The sequence below is a fragment of the Eleutherodactylus coqui genome, chromosome 11, assembly GCF_035609145.1.
Source record: "Eleutherodactylus coqui strain aEleCoq1 chromosome 11, aEleCoq1.hap1, whole genome shotgun sequence".
Taxonomy (NCBI): Eukaryota; Metazoa; Chordata; class Amphibia; order Anura; family Eleutherodactylidae; genus Eleutherodactylus; species Eleutherodactylus coqui.
In genome coordinates, this window is record NC_089847.1 from 25,133,867 (window position 1) to 25,151,940 (window position 18,074).

Here is an 18,074-nt window from a genome sequence, read left to right on the forward strand (position 1 = left end):
ATTTCGCCTTGCTTTCTAGCATAAATAAACAATGGAGGTTCTAAATGGAATTTCTGATGCTGATGTGAACAACCCTTAAGTGTGCTTTGGGTTGGAATGTAGGATTTCATACAAATATCTTATAGACCTGTGACACTATAGTAATGTTTCACAAGTTTTCAATCTTCTTGCTTTTGTTTCCATAGGGGAGTCATAGAGTGTGAAGAGTTCCTTCCTGCTTGTGGAAGCCAGCCAGCCCAGAGTACAGTAATCGGATGAAGAAGACAGAAGCTTAAAAAAAGTTGCTAGAAGTTGCACAGAAATATTTTCCTGTACAGAACTTCGATGCAAAAATTGTCAAGGCAAAAATTCAAAACCTGCGGACTCTTTATGAGAAATATATAATTATGTACAGGAGATATGCGGTTATACTAGCATGGTCTATATCACTGCATACAGGGATATGTACATCCCCCTGTATATAGGAATATGGACCATGCTGGTATAACCTGAATATCTACGGTATATACTTCTATATGAACAGCTGGTATAACGTATACCAGCTATACATACATGATTACATGCGGTGCATACCTGGTTACCCCGCTGACTCACTCCCCTTCTCTACTATCAGCCACCGCAGGCCGGACCAATCACGCGTCCGGCAGAGCACTGATATATCACAACTGCGGTATCTCAGTGGAAGGGAGGACTGCACATCGGGGGAGTCTGCAGCACAGGATTGGCTGCCCCGGGTAACAGCCCTCCCCTCCTGGAGCATCACCCGGAGATGGCCTGCGGGCCGCAGTGGTGGTACAGTATATGGTGGGTGGCCATGGTCCCCAGTTCGCTAACCTTTCAAAAATGTTCATAAATATAAGAGATACATTAAAATAAACCTTCTCCAATTTCTTATGTAAGATCTATAAACAAAAAAAAAAATACAAACCATAAAAGTCCATGTTTTTTTTGCCACTTTGTTACTAAAAAATACTAAAGTATCACTGCCAAAACTGGCTGCAACAGGAAAGGGTTAAATATTCTATACATTGTGCATGTATAAATATCATAAAGGATAAATCATAAAGGCGACAAAAGGTCAAAGGTGACCCGCACAGTGAGTAGTGATCAGATCGCCAGTAATGTCAGTGTCATGATGTCACAGTGTTCCATAAGTAAGAACAATCTAATGATGTCACAAATGACCAACATCCATAAATTCCCAGTCGCCCAAAGTTCCATTGAAGGTCTTTGTAGGAGTTTGTGGAGCGAAGATCCTTCTGTGCAAGTTTGGCTATTATGTCAAAGCGAAAGCATTATATAATTGTGTCCAGTTCAGAGGACGAGGACGAGGAGATCCAGCAGGTGAGCAGAGGTTTTTTTTAATTTTTTTGTAAACAATATTTTTATTGAGTTTTCGACAAGATTTTTGATACAGAAAACAAAGTCCTATTTCAGTGTCGCCCATGAAGTAACACAATCCTAAGTTTCATTACCACATTGGAAACAGATCAAACCGCTTTAATACAAAAACCAGTAAAATTAAACTGGTCAAGCTGTGATTTCCCAAACCCCATAGAGCAAATATCTCAAGAGGTCAATGGTAGACAAAATATCGTTAGAGCGCATCATATCTATACAGTTAGTTAATTCTAATACATGAAGGGGGGGGGGGGGGGGGGAGGGTAAAAGTCTTAGAAGATGGAGGGAAGAAGATGACCAAAACTATTCCAGACAGCCTGGATGATGCTTGCAGACTAAAGACCCCCTCAGTGGGGTCATTGTGACTACAGGTCCATGTGCAGGACAGAGATTAGTATTGTAAGAGGCCAAATAAATGTCACCCCAACCCTATCCATACCATAACCATAGCCGAGCCCCTCACACCCTGCATACACTACATATAGGGTGATGATAGAAGTCAGTGGGGTATGTACCAAGATGATTTATTCCAGAAATTGGACAATCATGTTTTTGGATTTTGCTCAATATGTTTTCTATGTTTTTCCAGCCCCGTCCTAAGAAGAAGCCAACCACCAGTTTTCCATACCGAGGTGAAGATAGTGGCTTCAGTTACCACCCATCACCTTATACCCCAGGTACGGCACTGATCCAATAACGCTCCTGATAGGTTGACGCTTGTCTTACTGTGTTTTGTAATTACAATCTAGATTTATGTTATTAAATATAGAAATCTGCTCTGTTCTCTGTAATTTATAGGCATCCGGACGGATACTGGGACTCATCAGTCGTATATACAGCCAGACTCGCCAATAATCATCAGCGACAGCGACGATGAGGACAATGAATATTCTATATCAGACAGTTCTTTCACAGGTCAGTTACCAAACCAAAGGACTCTTGTCGCTCTGTCTGCATAAAGACATTTCTTGTTGGCAACATTAGCAGATTTTAACAAAACTCAGCAAAATTTTGAAAAGTGTTTTTTTTTTCTCCAGCTTTCTGTACGAATAATGAACTCTCTGACCATGAGGAGAGCGGGCAATCAGACGAGAGGTGAGTCCTGTTACATATATTATTCATCGCTATGATTTTGAAATGAAACAATGAAGTATAGGACAAACATTCCAGTGGCTTTACATAGGATTCCTTATTCTTCCCAGGAGGCCTCTGTGTAACATCCAGGGCTGTTTCCTTGAAGAGATCACATTGCCAACCTCCATTTATACCACCAACTTCCAGGAGACGAAGCAGGAGCTGGTATCCAGGCTCTACCAGCTGTACAACAGCACCATATTTGAGAACAAGGTATCTTATCATCAACTGATCCAATATGTCCTCCCTCAATAATTCTAATTGGCCTGAAATTGGAAATCCCAGACACTTAGTCAACATTTGGACCCTTTAGAATCATTTATATTTTCATTGGTTTGGAGATTTGGGGTCCGGGAGTACAAGGGGGCCCTGAAGGTCTTCTGCCCTTTACAAAGAAAAGCTATAAACAAGAGTTGGGCAACTTCTTACATTGGGGCCCAAAGATTCAAGCTACCTCTCTTTGCTATATTTTATGATAGAACTGCAGATTTATTGGACTTTGTCTTCTCTTCCTTCTTCTTTAGCTCCCTGAGAACATGAGCATCATATGGAACAAGAGGCTAACAACGACCTCAGGTTATTGCAGTTGGATGAACAAGGGTGACGATAGTTACTGCATCATCAACCTATCAGATAAAGTCTGCGATTCTGCAGGTAGGTCTCACATCACATCCATCTGTACATCTTTATATACGGGGTAAGAAGCTGCCAGGAAATGCCCCGTCTGTGATAGAAGTGATAGGCTGGTACTGGGGATGGAATACGTCTTTTATGCTCATTGTACATATAAATGCTTTTCTCTTTAGACCGAGTAAGAGACACATTAGTCCACGAAATGTGTCATGCTGCCTGCCGGCTTATTAACAAACAATTAGACAGCGGATCCCACGGTCCATTATGGAAGTCATATGCAGCGAATGTCACCAACGTGCATCCTGAGCTGCCAGAGGTGACGGTCTACCACAACTATGACATCAACTACCCGTTCACCTACCAGTGCAGTTTGTGCCAACGCAGGTAGGATGGGTCAACATTTGTGGCTGATACAATCCATTCCTATCCTGTAATGATTTGTGTCCTTCTCCATTTCCTGCCTATTAACCGGTATTTTCTCTGTCTCTATAGTGTCGGCCGTTACAGAAAGATCACTAATGAAGCCGTTTACTGCAGTTCCTGTAAGAGCAGGCAAAAAATATGACCACCGGCAAAAAGGATGAATCTCCATCATCATCAGCTCAACTTTAATTTTAAAAAAATGCTAATAAAATCATCCTGACATCATTTTTATGTGTTTCTATTGAGTAATTCCAAGGAATCCACAAAGCGCGCTCGCCCACCTAAAATAAGAGCTAGGGAGGGTGCGGGCGGCAGGGAGGTTGGGCTGGAAAGGGTTAATGATCAGAAGCTGCTGACTTGCTTCCCTGCTGCCTCATCAGAGTATTATTTGCCTCTCCTTTCTGCTGCCCCTTGATGGACAGAGGGCAACATGTTCCTCAGTGGTGGGACTTCTGGCTTTGGGTGGGCTGCTGGGAATCACTAGCAATGCTACACACAGTCAAGGCTTCTTGCCTGGAAGTAGTGCCGTTGCGACACAGCCCTCCTTTGGCACCACGTGGCACGTCTTATACTCGTAGGACACGGCTGCTTCTGAAAGCCTAAAGAGGGCCTGCATTGATGGTGGGGCGGTTTGGGTGGGCATGGGCCCTAAGTGGCCGCCCAAGCTACCCCTATTATAACCCACCCTTACTGGCAATTAGGAGAAAAACTCAAAATTCTGTCTATTAACCTTACACTATCGGTTACAGCAAGTAATGCTTTCTATTTCCATATTCTCTCATATTACTCTACAGGCGAACACGACCGCCGGAGGCTGGAAAGGACCGAACAACAAATACAAGTAACCACAATCATACCCCAAAGATGGGCCTTCGGATACGGATATTGCTCTCCTACATCCAAGTCGGCCAGCCGTCTGTAACTTGTGTTTGTTGCCCACTTGACTACTAAGTTCTGGACTTGCTGAAACAAACCTGACGCTTTTAGGAACAGAGACCCTTGTAACTGGCTGGACCCTTCAGCACCTTGACAGCTGATCCAGCAGTCTCACCTACATACACATTCCGATAGCGCCCAACCGAATTGTTCGGAGGACATTCAGAGGGGTGCAATGGATAATATATGTGTCAGACGTTTTAGGGATAATCAAGATGCTTGTTTTGGAGAGTGGGGAGTGGGGGGGACGATGTTTTGAGGAGCAGAATGGAACACACTGCGATTTTCAGTTCCACTTAAAAGAAACGCACGTCTGAATTCACCAATTTGCTTTAAAAGGGTTGTCCACTCTCTCCAGCAAAGCCTGCCGATCACCTGTTCTCTGGGCCAATGCGTTTGTGTACGGAGACAATTCCTGCCGCAACCACAAGGCTTCACTCTCACTGCAGAATGGCAATGAATAGTAACTTGGTGTGTAATACCATGCCTGGCCACATCAGTGAGAATGGAGCTGTCTGCATCTTACAGGAATCTGCTCAGTACATAGGAGCATTGGCCCAGAGAACAGCTGATCAGAGGGGGTCCTAGGTGATAGACTCCATCCAATCTAATGTTGATGACTTATCCTGAGGATAGGCCATCAGTAGCTTACAACTGGACATCACCTTTAATAGGTCTGTATGTAGTCCATATACAGTCAATAATAAATACTGACCACACGTAGACAGAAAATACAACCACGTGAATGCACTCGTGGGGTTGCTTGATAGACTGCCTGCCTGATTGCAGTATAATGTAATGCTGCAGGAATAATCAAGGCATCGCAAGTTGTTGTCCCCTCTGGGGACTAAAAAAAAAAAAGTTAAAGTACGATCAATAAAGCTTTACTAATTATTAAAAAAAAGTAATAACAGTTAAAAAAAGAAAAACCCTTTTGCCATTTTTATAATAAAAGAATCAAATCAAAAAACAAAAATACATATGTGGTATCACCGCATCCGTAAAAGTCTAATCTATCAAAGTAATGCATTATTTACCCCGCACAATAAACGTCGTCAGAAAATAAAGAACCCCAGAAATGTCCTTTTTTTGGTCACCCTGTCATCAAGACAAAATGCAATAAAAAGCGATCAAACAGTCGTATGTATTCCAAAATGGTACCAATGCAAACTGCAGGACATCCCGCAAAAAATGAGCCCTCGCACAACTATGTCGACGGACAAATAAAAAATGTATTGTGCGGGGCGGAGCTACCTGATGGAGTATGTTGCATCCAGGAAAGGCTCCGGCAGCAGCCGCGATTAAAAGGCTTCACAAGCATTCCCAGCGGCGGAGCAGGACAGCATAGGTCTCAGAAAATCCCAGAGCACATCAGGGTGCTTTGCAGATCACGAGAAGGGCAGACTAGAGCACTTTTTACGACCGGATACCGAGGCGGCCGGCAACAGAAGAAAATCCAAGATGGCGCCGGCGGGATGTCCGGCGCTGCACAGCGGCGGCGCGCAGAGGGAGAGAGCAGCAGACGCCAAGGACTCGGGAGACATCACGGAAGGAAGCAGCAGGCCACCCAGGACAAGCGATCACCCACAACCTGCAGGAGAAGCAGCAATAAGGTCAGATTGTGGCCAACCCGGCACAATGAGCTCCCAGCTAGAGCCACATGTCACATCACCCCCCGCGGTCTCTGCAGTGGGGGAGGGGCGGCCCACACACAGTGCAAGAGGGACAGGGTTCCCACAGCCCCTTAAGCATCTCTCCAACACAGACCCAGGAGGCAAACCTGAGGGGCCCCCACCAGCAGCTCTCAGCAGACCTATATTATGAGGAAGAGCAGTGGGATTGGCGCACCCATTTACGCGCTCTCCCCACAAAAACAGACCTGGACGACTTCTTACATAAACTCGAGTTGTCACACAAGAAGGACATTACAGCCTTACAAAAAGATATCTTACACGTGGGCCAACGACTAGTGGAGGTGGAGGAAACACAAGAAAAGCTAATGGACACGGTAGAATCGCATAGAAAAGCCATTTAATCCCAATCTACACAAATCTCAGAGCTCCTTCTCTACCTTGATGATCTTGAAAACCGCCACAGGCGGAACAATTTACGCATAAGCGGCCTGGAAGAAGGAGTGTAACAGAATCAACTCGTGACTTGGGCCCCAAAATTCTTTAACGACCTACTCAAGCACCCACCAGATGACTTTATTGTAATCGATAGAATACATCGCACTCTGGGCCCGAGATCCGCGGACCCTGCAAGGCCGCAGGACATCGTGTGCAGGGTGCATTTCTTCCAAGAGAAGGAGCAAATGATGCGATGCGCCAGAGAGGCAGGGAACCTGACATACCGGGGCTCTCCCATACTGATCCTGCAGGACTTATCCCGCCGTACGCTACAACTAAGAAGAGCGTTGAAGCCATTACTGACGGCACTGAAAGAAAAGGACATGATTTATCAATGGGGCTATCCCTTTCAACTGCAAGCCCGCAAAGGAAACAAAAGAGCTATCTTTAGATCGCTGGGGGATCTGCCCAACCTCCTAAGTACATTTAAGCTTCCAATGATCAACCTGCCGGACTGGCCACACTGAGAAGGAGCGCTTGCCCCAGCGATGGGACCCTCATGGCAGAGGGTCAGAGACAGAGCCGAACTCTGACATCCCGATCTATGATGCCTGTTGCTGATTGCCAACTATTGAGACACTAACACCTACGCATTTTCATGTCTTTGTTCGCTCTCCCACCTCCGGGTTCTGCTGAGACGCAGTTTAAGTCACCTAGTTAAAGGGACATTTAGCCATAGCCTTGAACGTTTACTATTGATATGTTTGTTCCAGCCGTAGCCGCCACGGGGCGCTACTTCGGCGTAAGGTTCCGTTCGTTCCCTATTAGAGGGTGCAGCCAACGCGCTGCAAGTTAAGGTTTTTTCTTAGAAAATCCCTTAGAAATGTTTAGTGGGGCTTTACCCCATATTTGCTCATGTTCTTCTGTTTCTTTTTCTCCTGTCCTTTCTTTCTTATCTATCCCTAACCCCTCCCCCATGTTCCAACCACCACCCCCACCCCAAGGCACCGCGAGAGGCCGGGCACCGGACAATCAAACACAATCTCCCTACACATGTCGACATGGCTAGCGTAACAGTATGCACATACAACGTTAAAGGGTTGAACACCCCGGAAAAGAGAAACCAGTTCCTCTATCACTTACACAAAAAGAGAATTATGGTGGCCATGTTACAAGAGACCCACTTCAAGGCAGATAGCTGATGGCTCTGACGTGATCTTGGGCGGTGAAATCAATCTGGTAATGGACCCTGTGATGGATTCATCGGTGGGTAAGTCCCCCATCTCTCACACAGCTCGTCGTACACTCAAAAAGGAACTAGAAAAGCTGAGACTAGTGGACATGTGGAGGATCTTGCACCCAGGGGTCAGAGACTACAATTTCCATTTGGACGTACATAACAGTTACAGTCGAATAGATCCCCTTTTTATCTCCCACAAACTATTGGACCAAGACCCAGAGTGCTCCATGGGACCTTTCTTATGGTCAGACCACGCCCCTGTCTACGGAGTTATTCACAGATTGGGGGGGGGGGGGGCAAAATACATCAGTGGAGACTTAACAACAACCTCCTTAATGACCCCGTCTGTGTGGGAGACGTCAAAAAAATGATCAAAACCTTCATCGAAGCCCACAGAGACGACACCATGAGCACTCCCATCAAATGGGAAGCTCTAAAATGTGTCTTGCGTGGCGTTTTCATTTCCCACGGGGCCCGCTTAAAACAAAGATAGAACGGAAAAATTAAAAAGGACTCCTGATAGAGCTGGAGATAAAAGAGAAAAAAAAACAAGGGTCAACCATCAGAGACCTTGAGAGCAGAGATCTCCACGATAAGACAGCAAATACTCTCGATACTCGATCAGAGGTCGATGGGATTCAGAGACAAAATGCGCAGGTGCACCTTCGAATACGGGGATAAATGTGGGGGATGGCTCTCAAGGACTCTGCACCCCAAGACTCCCCTGACACACATCCCAAAGATACAAAAACGACAGGGGGGCGTCGCACACTCAACTGCGGAAATCCTAGAGGTCTTCCATGATTATTGTAATAACCTATATAATATCGAGCGGAACCCCGACCAGGCCCCGAGGGATAGAGACGTAGAGGAGTACCTAACTAGCCACGCCCCTGGACCTGTAGATCCAGAAGTGTCTGCAGAAATGGAAGGGGATTTCTCTCTAGCGGAAATCTCGTCCCTAATCGAAGAACTCAAAGTGGGCAAGAGTCCGGGACCGGATGGATTGTCCTCAAAATTCTACAAACTCTTCAAAGATGATATTACACCGCTGCTAATCGACTCCTTCAACGCGATAAATAGGGGATGCCCCTTCCCGACCCAGGCCCTACAGGCTCACCTGGTCATAATACCTAAACCAGGGAAAGACGCCATGGAGTGTGGAAATTACAGGTCCATCTCACTCTTAAACGTGGACGTCAAGCTTTTTGCAAAATTAAATCGCTACAAGGATCCAGCCCCATATCCCAAAATTGGTCCACAGGGACCAGGTGGAATTTGTCCCGGGAGAGATAATATAATAAAATCTATGTCATTGATATCACATGTCCGACAGAAGGGGTCCCCACTATGACTCATGGCAGTCGACGCCGAAAAGGCCTTCGACAGAGTCGGTTGGAGGTTTCTAGAGGGCACATTAAGGAGAGTGGGACTGGGGCCCCGCATGAGAGATTGGATAATGGCGCTGTACAGAGACCCCTCGGCTAGGGTAAGAGTCAATGGAGCCCTGTCGGACAACATACATATCCGGAACGGTACGCGCCAGGGGTGCCCATTGTCCCCCTTCTTGTACATACTGACAGTGGAGTCTCTGGCCAGTGCCATAAGGAAAAATGACGCTATAAGAGGGGTGAGGCTGGGGCAGAGGGAGCTAAAACTCTCTTTGTTCGCGGACGACCTTCTGCTGGACCTATCCTGTCCAAGAATTGGAATTCCAGTTCTATTAAAGGAATTCGACAAATTCAGCGCAATAAGCAACTTTAAAATTAATTTACAAAAAACAGAAATGTTGAATATCTCTCTCCCTCGAGCCAAAACAAAATCCCTGCAAGAGCTATTCCCTTTCAAATGGCAATCCAACTCTCTCAAGTACTTAGGTGTCCAACTACCAGGCGACCCAGCAAATACATATGACCTGAACGTTAAACCTTTTCTAACAAATCTGGAAAGAGATTTGGGGAAATGGAATCCCCTTCTCCTATCCTGGGGGGGGGGGGGGGGCAGGATAAATGCAGTCAAAATGGATGCCCTGCCAAGGTTTTTATACATCTGCCAGGCATTCCCCATTAAACTACATAGATTCTTTTTCAAACACATACACTCCCTGATCACAAAATTTGTCTGGCGAGGGCGTAGATCCAGACTAAAATACAATACTTTAACCAGAAGCAAGACAAAGGGAGAAATGGGTCTGCCGGACTTCTCTCTATATTATAAAGCTAATCTAGCGAACGGCGTAATAAATCTGCTTTGAAACCGAGAATACAAACTATGGGTGGAGCTAGAGCATAAACTAGATCCCAGGCTGACTCAGGGAATTTTTTGGGTTCTGGGGACTCTAATCAGGAGTATCGCCGACATATCACCGTTACTAAACCAGCTGATGAGGGCCTGGTTGGGGTTCGCGAAGGGAAATTAACTGATATTGATATCGGGCCCCCTCACACCTCTATTGGCTAATCCCCAATTTAAGGCCTTTGTGCACAGTAAATCCCTAAAGACCATTCCAGTGCATCCTCACACCGCGACTTAGAGACGTGTTAGGTGAAGAAGGATTGAGGCCCCTGACGGAGTAACTTGCAGGACATACTGCCCCGCGGGAGCCTGGCTGGAGTACTTCCAGCTGAGGAGCTTGGTGGATTCTTTTGCCTCTGGGTCCCGGACGAGGAGGGAGCTCACAGACTTCGAGAAACTCTGCATGTCCACAGATGCTATCAGCCATCCAATCTCAGTGCTATACAAGATGATGCTGGACCGGGAGATGGGGTCTCCCCACCTGACTTCGTGGGTGTGTGGGAAGAGGAACTGGGTAGGAATCTGCCCCCGGCCGAATGGGAAAAGGCTTTTGTTCCGACACATAAAGGGTCGGTTTATGCCAGACTCCAAGAGCTCAATTTTAAAATAATCTCCCGCTGGTATAGAACCCAGGTCAGGCTACACAAAATGCTCCCACAACTTAGCCCGAAGTGCTAAAGATGCCCAAACGCAATGGGAAGCATGTCCCACATCTGGTGGAGTTGCCCGCCAAAAGCCTCGCTGTGGAAGGATGTAGTAAATCTATTTAACAATATAAGCGGAGGGGACGCGCAGCTCACGCTCGAGGTGGGAGTGCTATCCATGTTCCCGGGCCCTATATCCAAAACCAAAAAGGGCCTATGGCGCTTTTTTGTACAAGCAGTCAGACAGATCATTCCAAGGTTCTGGCGGTCTGACGCCTCCCCCACCAGAGGTCATTGGGTCAAAGCCATCAACGAATTAGTAAGATATGAGGAGATGAGGGCGGAGGAAGACATAAAGCAAGAGGACTATTATGCATTCTGGCGGCCATGGCTGGAATACAGGAATACCACAGAAGCAAAAGGGTGGGTGGAGCGGGAGTTGCTGCCTTCTCGGTTGCTCGCTCGGCCAGCCTTCTCCCCAACTTGATCTGGGGATTCAGGGAATGCACGACAAGAGATCCAAGGTCAAGTGGTCGACCTGGTAAGAGATGACTTGGGTAGATTTGGCCGTCGAGACTCCACAACGTCAATTAAATCAACAATCAGGGTTGCTACGCGGTTGCCTGACCCACCCCCCACTACCCCTCCCTCCCCCCCTTCTATACTTCTAATCTCCAAACTAAGTCCTTTCTCTCTACTGTTTCTGTTTTAATCTTGTTGTACCATCAATTGGTGATCAACCGAGTTCTACTATTAACACAAAATAGAGGACAACTCAGCTCACTTCTATATCAAAGTGAGAGTGGGGCGGAATAAGTAGATGTCCATAATCTAATGTAATCGTCTTGAATGCCCTAACTGTATTATTGCACTGTTTGTCCAAATAAAATCTTATTGAACAAAAATGTATTGCGCTCAGAACTTGGCGGCAGAAAATAATTTTAAAAAAAATTAAATATCTTTGAAAAAAAAAAATAAAGTTGTACCGCAAAAAAAAAAAAACGACAATATAAGTTTGGTATCGTAGTAATCGTACTGATGAATAGAATGAAGTTATCATGTCATTTTTGCTGCAGTTCGTGCGCCATAAAAACAAGACGCACCAAAAATGGCGGAATTTCAATTTGTTTGTTTTTCATTTTACTCCACTTAGAATTTTTTACGTTTTTCAGTAAATTACATGTTACATTAAATAATACCATTAAAAAATACAACTCGTCCCACAAAAAACAAGCCTTCATACAGCGACGGCGATGGATGAATAAAGGAGTTACGATTTTTTTAAAAGGGGGGAGGAAAAACAAAAAATGGGGGAAAAAAAGGCCCGCATCCTTAATGGGTTGTCTGCTTTTGGCCATTCCTCTACATTAGACCAAGTCCCCTAATAATAAGCTGAATAAAGAGTCCCACTTCTGCAATGTGGAGGAACATGGTAGCAAGTGTTCAATTCCCCATGCAGCTCCACTTCAGGGAAAATGAAGCATCACATGGAGCCCATTGGACTCAGTGGAGTCCATCTAGTGCAGTGATGTGCGGGGTCGGTGTAGTTGCTTTGGGTAGATGTAGCCTTGATTTTCACTATCGGTTATAGCAAGTAATGCTTTCTATTTCCATATTCTCTCATATTACTCTACAGGCGAACACGACCGCCGGAGGCTGGAAAGGACCGAACAACAAATACAAGTAACCACAATCATGCCCCCTCCCAGTGCAAAGATGGGCCTGCGGCCGCTAATCCCGAGATTCTCAGAAATCTCGTCCACACGGGACGGTGAATCCGCCGCGGCAAAGCTGGCAGAAGTCGGCGCTGCGGCGCGGATTCGCCGGCTGCAGAATGTTCAATTTTTTTCTTCTTTGGCTGCGGCCGAGCTCTCCTCTATGGGAGCGCCGGCAACAGCAGAAGAGCGAGCGGCCAGGCCGCTTCAAAACCCGCAGCTAAGTGCCGCAGGTTTTGAAGCAGCACTTCTCCCAGCGGAAATCTCGCTGCGGCCAAACTGCGAGATTTCTGCCGGGATTCCGATGTGTGTGAACCCAGCCTAAAAGTCCATGGTAAAAAATAAATAAAATGAGAGAATTTTAGTTTTTTTTGTCACTTTGTTACTAAAAAAAAAACTAAAAAGTATCACTGCCAAAACTGGTTGCAACAGGAAAGGGTTAAACATTCTATACATATGTGCATGTATAAATATCATATAGGACAATCATAAAGCGAGGAAAGGTCAAAGGTGACCCGCACAGTGAGAAGTGATCAGACGACCAGTAATGTCACTGTCATGATGTCACAGTGTTCCATAAGTAAGAACAATCTAATGATGTCACAAATGACCAACATCCATAAATTCCCAGTCGCCCAAAGTTCCATTGAAGGTCTTTGTAGGAGTTTGTGGAGCGAAGATCCTTCTGTGCAAGTTTGGCTATTATGTCAAAGCGAAAGCATTATATAATTGTGTCCAGTTCAGAGGACGAGGACGAGGAGATCCAGCAGGTGAGCAGAGGTTTTTTTGTAAACAATATTTTATTGAGTTTTTGACAAGATTTTTGAGAAAGAAAGCAAAGTTCTATTTCAGTGTCGGCCATGAAGTGACACAATCCGAAGAAATTCTAATACATGGGGGGGGGGGGAGGGGGGGGTAAAAGTCTTAGAAGATGGAGGGAAGGAGATGACCAAAAATATTCCAGACAGCCTGGATGATGTTTGTAGACTAAAGACCCCCTCAGTGGGGTCATTGTGACTACAGGTCCATGTGCAGGACAGAGATTAGTATTGTAAGAGGCCAAATAAATGTCACCCCAACCCTATCCATACCATAACCATAGCCGAGCCCCTCACACCCTGCATACACTACATATAGGGCGATGATAGAAGTCAGTGGGGTATGTACCAAGATGATTTATTCCAGAAATTAGACACAATCATGTTTTTGGATTTTGTTTGATATGTTTTCTATGTTTTTCCAGCCCCGTCCTAAGAAGAAGCCAACCACCAGTTTTCCATACCGAGGTGAAGATAGTGGCTTCAGTTACCACCCATCACCTTATAACCCAGGTACAGCACTGATCCAATAACGCTCCTGATAGGTTGACGCTTGTCTTACTGTGTTTTGTAATTACAATCTAGATTTAGGTTATTAAGTATAGAAAACTGATCTGTTCTCTGTAATTTATAGGCATCCGGACGGATACTGGGACTCATCAGTCGTATATACAGCCGGACTCGCCAATAATCATCAGCGACAGCGACGATGAGGACAATGAATATTCTATATCAGACAGTTCTTTCACAGGTCAGTTACCAAACCAAAGGACTCTTGTCGCTCTGTCTGCATAAAGACATTTCTTGTTGGCAACATTAGCAGATTTTAACAAAACTCAGCAAAATTTTGAAAAGTGTTTTTTTTTTCTCCAGCTTTCTGTACGAATAATGAACTCTCTGACCATGAGGAGAGCGGGCAATCAGACGAGAGGTGAGTCCTGTTACATATATTATTCATCGCTATGATTTTGAAATGAAACAATGAAGTATGGGACAAACATTCCAGTGGCTTTACATAGGATTCCTTATTCTTCCCAGGAGGCCTCTGTGTAACATCCAGGGCTGTTTCCTTGAAGAGATCACATTGCCAACCTCCATTTATACCACCAACTTCCAGGAGACGAAGCAGGAGCTGGTATCCAGGCTCTACCAGCTGTACAACAGCACCATATTTGAGAACAAGGTATCTTATCATCAACTGATCCAATATATCCTCCCTCAATAATTCTAATTGGCCTGAAATTGGAAATCCCAGACACTTAGTCAACATTTGGACCCTTTAGAATCATTTATATTTTCATTGGTTTGGAGATTCGGGGTCCGGGAGTACAAGGGGGCCCTGAAGGTCTTCTGCCCTTTACAAAGAAAAGCTATAAACAAGAGTTGGGCAACTTCTTACATTGGGGCCCAAAGATTCAAGATACCTCTTTTTGCTATATATTATGATAGAACTGCAGATTTATTGGACTTTGTCTTCTCTTCCTTCTTCTTTAGCTCCCTGAGAACATGAGCATCATATGGAACAAGAGGCTAACAACGACCTCAGGTTATTGCAGTTGGATGAACAAGGGTGACGATAGTTACTGCATCATCAACCTATCAGATAAAGTCTGCGATTCTGCAGGTAGGTTTCACATCACATCCATCTGTACATCTTTATATACGGGGTAAGAAGCTGCCAGGAAATGCCCCGTCTGTGATAGAAGTGATAGGCTGGTACTGGGGATGGAATCCGTCTTTTATGCTCATTGTACATATAAATGCTTTTCTCTTTAGACCGAGTAAGAGACACATTAGTCCACGAAATGTGTCATGCTGCCTGCCGGCTTATTAACAAGCAATTAGACAGCGGATCCCACGGTCCATTATGGAAGTCATATGCAGCGAATGTCACCAACGTGCATCCTGAGCTGCCAGAGGTGACGGTCTACCACAACTATGACATCAACTTTCCGTTCACCTACCAGTGCAGAGTGTGCCAATGCAGGTAAGACGGGTCAACATTTGGGGCTGATACAATCCATTCCTATCCTGTAATGATTTGTGTCCTTCTCCGTTTCCTGTCTATTAACCCGTATTTTCTCTGTCTCTATAGTGTCGGCCGTTACAGAAAGATCACTAATGAAGCCGTTTACTGCAGTTCCTGTAAGAGCAGGCAAAAAATATGACCACCGGCAAAAAGGATGAATCTCCATCATCATCCTCCATCCGCATCATTAGCTCAACTTTAATTTTTTAAAAATGCTAATAAAATCATCCTGACATCATTTTTATGTGTTTCTATTGAGTAATTCCAAGGAATCCACAAAGCGCTCGCCCACCTAAAATAAGAGCTGGGGAGGGTGCAAATGGTTAATGATCAGAAGCTGCTGACTTGCTTCCCTGCTGCCTGATCAGAGTATTATCTGTCTCTCCTCTCTGCTGCCCCTTGATGGACAGAGGGCAACATGTTCCTCAGTGGTGGGACTTCTGGCTTTGGGTGGGCTGCTGGGAATCACTAGCAAAGCTACACACAGTCAAGGCTTCTTGCCTGGAAGTAGTGCCGTTGCGACACAGCCCTCCTTTGGCACCACGTGGCATGTCTTATACTCGTAGGACACGGTTGCTTCTGAAAGCCTGAAGAGGGCCTGCATTCATGGTGGGGCGGTTTGGGTGGGCATGGGCCCTAAGTGGCCGCCCAAGCTACCCCTATTATAACCCACCCTTACTGGCAATTAGGAGAAAAACTGAAAATTCAGTCTATTAACCTTACACTATCGGTTACAGCAAGTAATGCTTTCTAGTTCCATATTCTCTCATATATCTCTACAGGCGAACACGACCGCCGGAGGCTGGAAAGGACCGAACAACAAATACAAGTAACCACAATCATACCCCAAAGATGGGCCTTCGGATACGGATATTGCTCTCCTACATCCAAGTCGGCCAGCCGTCTATAACTTGTATTTGTTGCCCACTTGACTACTAAGTTCTGGAGTTGCTGAAACAAACCTGACGCTTTTAGGAACAGAGACCCTTGTAACTGGCTGGACCCTTCAGCACCTTGACAGCTGATCCAGCAGTCTCACCAACATACACATTCTGATAGCGCCCAACCGAATTGTTCGGGGGGACATTCAGAGGGGTGCAACGGATAATATATGTGTCAGAAGTTTTGGGGACAATCAAAATGCTTGTTTTGGAGAGAGTGGGGTGATAGGGTGGAGGGGGACGATGTTTTGAGGACCAGAATGGAACACGCTGTGATTTTTAGTTCCACATAAACGAAACGCACGTCCAAATTCACCAATTTGCTTTAAAAGGGTTGTCCAATCTCTCCAGCGAAACCTGCCGATCACCTGTTCTCTGGGCCAATGCGTTTGTGTACGGAGACAATTCCTGCCGCAACCACAAGGCTTCACTCTCACTGCAGAATGGCAATAAATGGGAACTTGGTGTGTAATACCAAGCCTGGCCACATCAGTGAGAATGGAGCTGTCTGCAACTTACAGGAATCAGCTCAGTACATAGAAGCATTGGCCAGGAGAACAGCTGATCAGAGGGGGTCCTAGGTGATAGACTCCTTCCAATCTAATGTTGATGACTTATCCTGAGGATAGGCCATCAGTAGCTTACAACTGGACATCACCTTTAATAGGTCTGTATGTAGTCCATATACAGTCAATAATAAATACTGACCACACGTAGACAGAAAATACAACCACGTGAATGCACTCGTGGGGTTGCTTGATAGACTGCCTGCCTGATTGCAGTATAATGTAATGCTGCAGGAATGATCAAGGCATCACAAGTTGTTGTCCCCTCTGGGGACTAAAAAAAAAAAGTTAAAGTAAGATCAATAAAGCTTTACTAATTTAAAAACAAAAAAGCAATAACAGTTAAAAAAAAACCCTTTTGCCATTTTTTTTAATAAAAGAATCCAAATCATAAAACAAAAATACATATTTGGTATCGCCGCATCCGTAAAAGTCTAATCTATCAAAGTAATGCATTATTTACCCCGCACAATAAACGTCGTCAGAAAGAAATTAAGAACGCCAGAAATGAGCTTTTTTTGGTCACCCTGTCATCAAGACAAAATGCAATAAAAAGCGATCAAAAAGTCATATGTATTCCAAAATGGTTCCAATGCAAACTGCAGGACGTCCCACAAAAAATGAGCCCTCGCACAACTATGTCGACAGACAAATAAAAAAGTTATTGCGCTCAGAAGTTGGGAGCAGAAAATAATTTAAAAACTAAATATCTTTGAAAAAAAAAAAAAAAAAAAAGACAATATAAGTTTGGTATCATAGTAATCGTACGGACGCATAGAATAAAGTTATGCCATTTTTGGTGCAGTTCGTGCGACGTAAAAACAAGACGCACCAAAGATAGTAGAATTTAGATTTTGTTTTTTTTTTTCATTTTACTCCACTTGGAATTTTTTACGTTTTTCAGTACATTATATATTACATTAAATAATACCATTAAAAAATACAACTCGTCCCACAAAATACAAGCCCTCATACAGCGACGGCGATGGATAAATAAAAGAATTACGATTTTTTTTAAAGTGGAAGGAAAAACAAAAAATGGGGGGAAAAAAGGCCCGCATCCTTAATGGGTTGTCTGCTTTTGGCCATTCCTCTACATTAGACCAAGTCCCCTAATAATAAGCTGAATAAAGAGTCCCACTTCTGCCATGTGGAGGAACATGGTAGCAAGTGTTCAACTCCCCATGCAGCTCCACTTCAGGGAAAATGAAGCATCACATGGTGCCCATT

General features: G+C 44.8%; 2 protein-coding genes across 2 annotated transcripts in view; one reads left to right on the forward strand and one right to left on the reverse strand.

Moving 5' to 3' along the window:
- The first annotated feature begins 2,454 nt into the window (after nt 1-2,454).
- LOC136581694 (germ cell nuclear acidic protein-like) lies at nt 2,455-3,556 on the forward strand. The gene is made up of 4 exons (XM_066582316.1): nt 2,455-2,496; nt 2,604-2,748; nt 3,060-3,189; nt 3,342-3,556. Exons 3-4 carry the CDS (start codon nt 3,072-3,074, stop codon nt 3,554-3,556), a joined length of 333 nt encoding a protein of 110 aa, XP_066438413.1. The 5' UTR covers nt 2,455-2,496; nt 2,604-2,748; nt 3,060-3,071.
- A 6-nt stretch (nt 3,557-3,562) lies between these two features.
- Nucleotides 3,563-18,074, reverse strand: part of ACSF3 (acyl-CoA synthetase family member 3) — a 55,697-nt gene continuing 41,185 nt past the window's right edge. The window contains exons 10-11 of the mRNA XM_066582317.1: nt 5,958-6,118; nt 3,563-3,708 (exon numbers count right to left, since the gene is read on the reverse strand). Of these exons, the coding sequence (XP_066438414.1) occupies nt 3,563-3,708; nt 5,958-6,118 (307 nt within the window). The remainder of the gene's footprint in view (nt 3,709-5,957; nt 6,119-18,074) is intronic.